Source organism: Epinephelus lanceolatus, chromosome 15 (assembly GCF_041903045.1).
Source record: "Epinephelus lanceolatus isolate andai-2023 chromosome 15, ASM4190304v1, whole genome shotgun sequence".
NCBI lineage: Eukaryota > Metazoa > Chordata > Actinopteri > Perciformes > Serranidae > Epinephelus > Epinephelus lanceolatus.
Window position 1 is genome coordinate 18,761,034 of NC_135748.1, and position 7,647 is coordinate 18,768,680.

Consider the following 7,647-nt stretch of genomic DNA (forward strand, 5'->3'; position numbering starts at 1 on the left):
GTTCTCTGTTAGAAAATTTTGAGCATCAAGTGCTTAAGTTCCTGCATTTATGTGAATTTTTATGCACCACTTTGTGCTTCTTTTGCATCGATTTATGGGATAAATGTCTTTAATAAAGACACATGCATATGTTATGCCTGCGTGAAACTGCTCACAACAAGGTCTGTGAATTATCTTGAGTAACCAGGTCATGGTTTCTGGAAAGAGACATTGCTGTTGAGTTTTTCTTATGTTTTTTTTGGTGCTTTGAGCACCACAAGCCAAGTGCCATCTACTTCCATTATATTCAAGAGAAGGCAGACATCTCTACGGATGATATCTCCAACACTCTGCAACTCACACCAAAACTATCCAGACTGATAAATAGCACTACAGGTAACAGGAAAAAATTGTATTTTTGATTTTGGGGTGAACTGTCCCTTTAAGGTTGAACCTGTTATGAACATGTGTATTACTTTAAAAAGAATATTAAATACGTCAGATCTTAATCATATCAGGTACACAGGAACAAATTACATTAATGGATAACAACACAAACAGTACACAATTCCCAATGACTCCTAACGTAATGCAGTTTGCCAAGATACACTTAAGTTATTAAATGGTATAAATGCTAGTTAACTACAGCCATATTTCAGAGAAAAGTTTCAACATAGTGGCGTGCCCTCAGGTCTCTTATCACTATAGGTAGCCATGAGCTCATTTCTTGTTAGCCAGTTAAGACTCCCCGCACAGTGGATACTGCTCTCTGTAGGCACAAGGTAATTATCTGCAGTCACGCAAAGCGTTAGCTGGCTAGCTCGGCCCCCGACACTGTAAAGAGTGTGAGAGGCAGGACTTCCCTTCACCTTGTTTTTTCTGCATTTTGCCATCTACATTCCATGTGACAACCACATCAGTCATAAAAACGTGTGCATGCTGCATTCCAGTGTATGACTGAAGGTTTGATTTAAGAGCTCTGTGATATATTCTAAGTGAATCATAACCTTTACTGCATGTTTCGCAGTGAGTGAGGCAGAGCTTCTGCTGAGTCATCGGCACAAATGATTTCCAGGAGATTACTCCATCTCCTCCATTCAGTGCTTGACTCATTAGTTATTTGCTCTATGAAGGTAATCCAGATTAGCTGGGTAGTCAGGAAGAGAGAGAAATGTTTTTTCAATGAATTTACAAGTGAATCATTCAACAGAGGCTTTGTCTGATTATATGAAATAAAATGCTGCCCTCTTGTGTCTAAAATCATCCCAGCTACAGAGCACTTTCTGTCTACTTGAAGAGCATATATAGCACAAACAGTTTACTACTGCAGAGGTGACACAACTGTTTTTGTTGTAGCTGTGCTGCTGGTGGTGACTGTGAGGGGTCTGTCCACTGGACCAAACTTGCTGGAATTGTAGTAGTAGATGAACAGGAAGAAACCTGCAAAAACAGAATAGTTTGATTACAGGTATTAGAAATTTGGACTAAATGAGTCGTAAACTAGACAGTTTGGATACATTTCAAATTTGGAGTCTACCTTGAAACGAGTTGAGGATGGTGAAGATGTAGTAGGAGGGTATGCGCAGAGGGCCGTAGCTGAAGAAAGCAAAAGCCCAGGTGATGCCGAGCAGGAGGAACAGGCCAAAAATGGAGAAAGAGTTGGTCTTGATGGAGTTGTAGTCTTGAGCTTTCCCTGCCTTGGGTTTAAGGAGCATAATATGGCGCACAGTCAAGACGAATACGCCAAAGGTGAAGATGAACACTAAACCGTAATAACCAATGTTGACGCCCTGGTGGATAACAGCATCAGGAATCCAGCACCTGAAAATCATGGATAGTGACCCGCTTAGTGACATGAATCTCTTTTTGTGAATAAGAAATGTAACTTAGCAGTCATTAAGATTTGCTTACATTTTTGCTGAATTCCCATCATCGCTGTTAATGACAATGTAATCATATTGTCTCGTGGCGAGAAGAGTGATTACCACTACAGCTGGAGTGACTGAGGAGAAAGTGCGCATGTTTTTAATTTGGCTTTTGTGGTTTGATAATGATTGTATCCTTCAACTATGTCAGGTTATGTTCTCTTACCCCATCCTGCGACGCACATCTTTATAATGTAGTGTTTGGCTTCAGTAGAGACCCTCCACAGATTAAAGTACAAGTGTAGAGCCTGGATGAAAAACCAGCTGAAAGTGGCCAGCATAGTGTAGTGCATGACTGCTGCCACGGCCACACATGCGTTGAAGTTCCCCATCTTGGCAATGGTCTCATTTACCAGGAAGGACAAGTTCAGATTAAACATGGCAACAAAGAGGTTCATCAGGATCTTAGTTGCTTGGCTTGCTTTCCCTTGTCTGTGGATGGAGATAGTGTCATGTCAGCACAAGTTAAAATCAGTTAAAATGGAAATAGACAACATTCTTTGCTTTAACCTAATATTATGAAGTAAATTTTGATTGCACAACGTAATGGCTATAGAATAATGACACCATCGACGTTAAGATTGGTTTCCTATAAGCCTCGCTTTGACTATGCAGTTCTGTCTTTCACCAGGTATGAAATGAGGGTTCAATTAACTGCATAAATGAAGTGTGTAAACCATTGTGCAACTAAAACAGAAAGAGGATAGTGCTTCTCCCCCCTCCCTCTGGTAGCTATATGTAGCTATAGAGACAGAGTGCGTTGAAGTCCCATTCTAGCTGGAGGGGAAAACGTTCATCACTCTCTATTGACTTTATATTGCGTCAACTTGTGTCCCTCTCACTTACGTTTGCTAGCAAAATCAGTAAAATGGCCTCAAGCTGCTGTGTGGTGGGATGCACTACTAACAGGGTAAAGAACCTAGATCTAAACTTTTATAAGCTGCCGAACCGAAAAACTAAACCTTTTAAAGATCCAGTAGTATTTTTTCTTTGGTGTATAATCACCTAAACATAAGAATCATTGTCTTTTCTTAGAATAAGCTGTCTACGGAGATTGCCATGTTGCACCGCCATTTTTCTACAGTAGCCCAGAACGGACAAACCAACCACTGACTCTAGACAGAGCCATTCACATTTTCACATTGTTGTGTACTGCGTCGGTAAAAACACTGATTTTTTAACATGAAACTGCTTCATTCGGCATTTTTACCGGTTTAAATCACTGGGTCTGTTTGTTTTGGAGATGAAGAAACCTATGGCGACAGTTTGGCTCTTGCAGTTAACTTCCTGAATGTCTGGATCAGAAATGAGGTGAGCTCACATTGGCAGGTACTTGGTAGGAGAAACACTGATTTGTGAAACTGCTTTATTCAGTTTCAGTCGGTTGCAATCTGCAATCTTCACCACTAGATGCCACTAAATCTCCATCATCTTATTTTACACACTGGAACTCTAAGCAAGCAGAGACATGAGGCATCGGCAGATAATGTGAGAATACTGGGATCCTGACATTCAGTAGGCTACATGTGCAGCAAGCATTCTGCTAATTGAAGGTTGAGGTTGAAGCTAACTAGGCTTAACTAGGCTGGTTTTGCTCTTTTTTAGGTTAAATGAGGATCTTGCCACGTAATTCATTTAACCAGTTGTGAATATCAAAGTAATTTCACTTCTGGCCATTCACTGGGATTATTTGGGATTATAAGCAGAAGGGACAATGATGCAGACCGACAATATTGAGCTTGACAAGGTACCTTTCTCTTTCTGGTAGACATAGGGTGCTAAATAATCCTTTGATCTGTTAAAATGTGATGTTTAAGGCTAGCTACTGATGCATATTGTGGCGCCAACTGTTTTCCCCACCAGTAGACGCGGCTTTCAGAGTTTGACGCATTGCACTTTGTCTCTATACCCAGTTACAAAGAGTAGAGTACCAAGCAGCAGAAATCCCCCCCCCCCCCCCCCCCCCAGTGGTTCCTTACCTGATAAGACAATACATGAAGAGAGCCACTGCCAAGAAGAACATCGACAGGCCGCAGCCGACTGACGTGATGTAGGTCAGAGACTTCAAATCTGAAGTGCTTATGTTTCCAGGTGCAGGTGACTGATTTAGAGAAAGTCGTGTTAGGTCGTGTGTGAAACGATGGAACTGGAATGACTTGTAATGCAATCATCTTACCAACAGTATTGCGAAAAATGTCAGGTGAGAGCACTGGCATGTGACGCTTTCGTTGACCACTTTTGTCTCACAGCCATCTGTGATCCAGTTTGCTTTTCCTACAGTACAAAAGCAGGAGACGCTACTGTACTTAAAGTCGTTTTCACATTAATGGCTGAGGGAGGTGTGGCAGGAATTTGTAATTTGTTAAAGGCAGTGTTAAAGTATCAAAAGAATATCTTCATTAGAGATGTTCCAATACCATTTTGTCCTTCGCCATACAGATTGTTATACCTAAAAATGACCTACGAGTACCAATCCAGTACCATTGCTTTAAAAAAAAAAGGTAGTTATAACATGGCTCAGGTTAAACCCTCACTGCTCACTGCTCTAAAACAGAAGTTGCCAGGGCTGTACAGCACAAATTGCTGCCTAGGGGTCTGTTTTAGAGTGGCAAAGAAGAATACGGTTTTTTTTAGGAAAACCGTAAATTCATACGGGTACAAAATACTTTGAAGTTTATTAGTAAATTACGTGGTATTGGATCGTGCGTGGACTTGCATCTTCACAGATACCTGATCCCACACTTAAAGCAGTAGTGTAAACATTTTCGTTGCTGGTATTGGTATCGGATTAACTCTAATTTCTACAATACCTTTTCCATCCCATGACCTGCAAGAAGCAATTGATCCATTCTGTATCAGAATAGAAAAAGAAAAATCAGTACACTCATTCTTTCTGTAAGCAATTATTATTGACTTGTTCATATATTGTTTATCTCAGTCATCTCTTTTACCTTCTCCACACTCTTGTAATGAATGTCTATGGTATCTGAGAGATGTGATATTTCTGTTCCCATTTCAATCCCCACTACCTCATCGTTGAAAAAATGACTTTCGGGGTCATCCTGTTGGAAATAACATAAATATTCATGACAGGCACAGACACAGTCTCAGGCATGGATGTTATTCATTTTTTATTAAAGTCTAAAAAAAAATAATGTGCAGCAAGTCTCTCCTTTTTTGACAAGCTTTACCTGATGCATTCCTGGAAAAAGTAGAACTGCAGCAAATGAGCCTTCCTTTTTTACTGCCATGGCGATGGCCTCTGTAGGGATTACCACCGATCGAGAGAAGCCCGTCGCCGTGTCAGTGTTACCCTCAAGAATCTACAAGAAATCAATGAGGAATGAGGATGATCGTCAGAAAACCTAGGGTGACTTAACTCTATTTTATATATTATTTATTCTTGTATCAAGGCAAACTGCATACATTCATGTCACCAGTCGTTTTAATGCCAAAGCTGAAGTCGGTTTGATTTTCAAGAGGGAGTTTAGCGATCACCCCTTTAATTTGGCCCATTGTGATGGATGCTGCACTGTAATTGCCCATGTTGTTCAGCAGGGCGGAGAGATTGCTCATGACCTTTCTGCAATTAAAAAACATACAAATCATTTTTTTCTTTCCAGCAGTCATCATCACAGCTCCTCACAATGCCACACCGAGTAGTAGCAGTTGTATCTATCAATGTAGCCATCAATAAGTTAGACACTTACGCTGCATTTTCTGGGCTGATGGAGGTGCCATTATTGCTTTCAATTGAGGGCAAAGTAAGAGAAATAGGAGGTGCTTTTCCAGGTGCTTTACATGACTTACATGTCATCTTTTTATCAGAGAAGAATTCAAGATAGTAGTCTGTTTCTGCTAAACCTGCGTATCAAAACACAAACACACACACACACACACTTACAAAAACAGAAACATTACATTTTCGCTGCAATTCTCTTTGGTTCAGTGATAAGATGCTTACGGAGTTATGTTTTAAATAATATAACATTATAAGCTTAAGATAATACCTGTGCAAGCTTCAGCATTATAGCTTGAGGTGTTTCCACAGGGGTCGTTTTGGCTCAATCTAAAATTCTTGACACCTTAAACATATTTAAGCATGACAAGATTAGACATGTACCTTGTCACTGCTCTTAAATGTGTGCTGATATGAAAATAAGAGCTGTGGTAGATTTGCGTTTTACCTTTATCCAAGCATTTGTGAACTTGGAAAAAGAAATCTGTTGAAGAAGAGAGGATGTATAAGGTGATTGGTTAAAAGAGGAAACATCGACTGTGACTTTTTTTAGTGAAGAACTTTTTTGACCAGTAGGGGGTAGTATCTCACTGCTTCTGTTTTGCAAATATGCACTCTTAAATACAGGCAGTTTGTGTGAACAGCCTTCACTTGCAAAAATGTCAGTTACATTTTATCTTACATCAGTATTTCTTAATTGTTCGATGAATAAAAAGCATAAAGTGAAGAGGTTACTGGTTAATCTGTCTATGTCCAAACCTATGTCTTTCTTTTTTTAAGAATTCATATAGCATGGTAGTTATCAGCAATACCTAAGGATGTGTTGTAGAGCTGCAATGGAGAACAGTTGTATTTCTGATCTGGGGAAGTCATCACTACAATATCTTGCTTGGAAAGGAACTTTTCATTCAGAATCAGTTTGTATTTCTTATTTCCGTCATCACTTATGTTAAAGTGGCAGTCGAACTCCATTGTGTTACAACAGTCTGAAACACAAACCACAGCATACACACATTCATCAAAGACCAAGAGAAAAAAACTGGTTATTTGCAGTGGGCTCAAATCAAGCTTATAACTAGTCAACTGTACCTGCATGCTGTGTTGTGTTCAGGATATTGAAGCAGAGTTTAGTCCCATTGGCATTTTTATAGACAGCCTCTGAAATGTAATGTTAAAGAACTGTTTACTTTGAATTGTCTATTAAACCTTTAGTAGAGGACCATTATCCTTTGACAATGTTGTCAAGCTTACTTGATGGAAAAAGATTGGCAGTCATCTGTTTGGTACTGACAAACAGCACATTTTTGTGTGTGCAGGTGTTATTTCTGTCTGTAAAAAACAAAACAAATTGACAAATGTAACATATACACTAAAATGTAGAAGACGCGCCAAATCGTGTTGAGAAATACTGATTCATTTCAAGTTAGCCTTCGTTACTCACCTGGGCAATGAGATCTGCTGTTGTTGACGAACATCCCACAGAGCAGGATTGCTACAAACATCCAGCGATGCTTCACAACCCATGGTAGCATCCTGAAGAATACGGACAATGCGCAGTAGATTACTAGAGATTATCTGAACATAACCTTAAGATAAATCACCTAAGTGTTTTCCTAAGCTTCCATTACCTGAGCGAGGTGATTTTCTGCATTGCCACTCTCCACAGTGCCTCACATCCACCTTACAGTCATCACATGTTGTTGAAAGATATACCTGTGATGTTCCTCTAGCCTAATTTACCTTGCAAATAAAGCATGTCCACCTCTCACAGCACATATTGTGTCCGTTTCTCAGTAAACAGCTGTCAGCAGGCCACATTTAGAAATGGGCTGGACTGACATGTCACTGTAAGCTGCCGAAACCATCTTCCACATTTGGGGAGTTAGGAAATAAACTTGAAATTACTGTACATTGCTTTTACCATAAGAACACCAACCATTACAAGAACTTGCAGTGCGATCCTAATGTTCTTCATTTGATTTTGTTTCTCAAAAGTATGTCTTT

General features: G+C 39.8%; 1 protein-coding gene across 1 annotated transcript; it reads right to left on the bottom strand.

Moving 5' to 3' along the window:
* Window positions 1-350: 350 nt before the first annotated feature.
* On the bottom strand, window positions 351-7,403 carry LOC117267191 (adhesion G-protein coupled receptor G1). The gene is made up of 18 exons (XM_033642927.2): window positions 7,272-7,403; window positions 7,085-7,176; window positions 6,895-6,972; window positions 6,733-6,801; window positions 6,456-6,629; window positions 6,092-6,127; window positions 5,915-5,989; window positions 5,615-5,768; window positions 5,331-5,487; window positions 5,096-5,227; window positions 4,856-4,966; window positions 4,715-4,754; window positions 4,081-4,178; window positions 3,884-4,005; window positions 2,071-2,336; window positions 1,891-1,981; window positions 1,517-1,800; window positions 351-1,419 (listed from the first exon to the last, which is right to left on the bottom strand). The coding sequence occupies exons 1-18, from the start codon at window positions 7,292-7,294 to the stop codon at window positions 1,301-1,303; spliced, it is 2,121 nt and encodes a 706-aa protein (XP_033498818.2). The 5' UTR covers window positions 7,295-7,403; the 3' UTR covers window positions 351-1,300.
* Window positions 7,404-7,647: the final 244 nt, after the last annotated feature.

What these genes read in the sequence shown, in the direction of transcription:
- LOC117267191 (XM_033642927.2), bottom strand. Translation starts at nt 7,294, where the DNA reads ATGCAGAAAATCACCTCGCTCAG. An exon ending in TCACAAATGCTTGGATAAAG is followed by an intron (nt 5,990 to 6,091) that starts GTAAAACGCAAA and finishes AATATGTTTAAG; the next exon opens with GTGTCAAGAATTTTAGATTG. An exon ending in ATCAGCCCAGAAAATGCAGC is followed by an intron (nt 5,488 to 5,614) that starts GTAAGTGTCTAA and finishes TTTTAATTGCAG; the next exon opens with AAAGGTCATGAGCAATCTCT.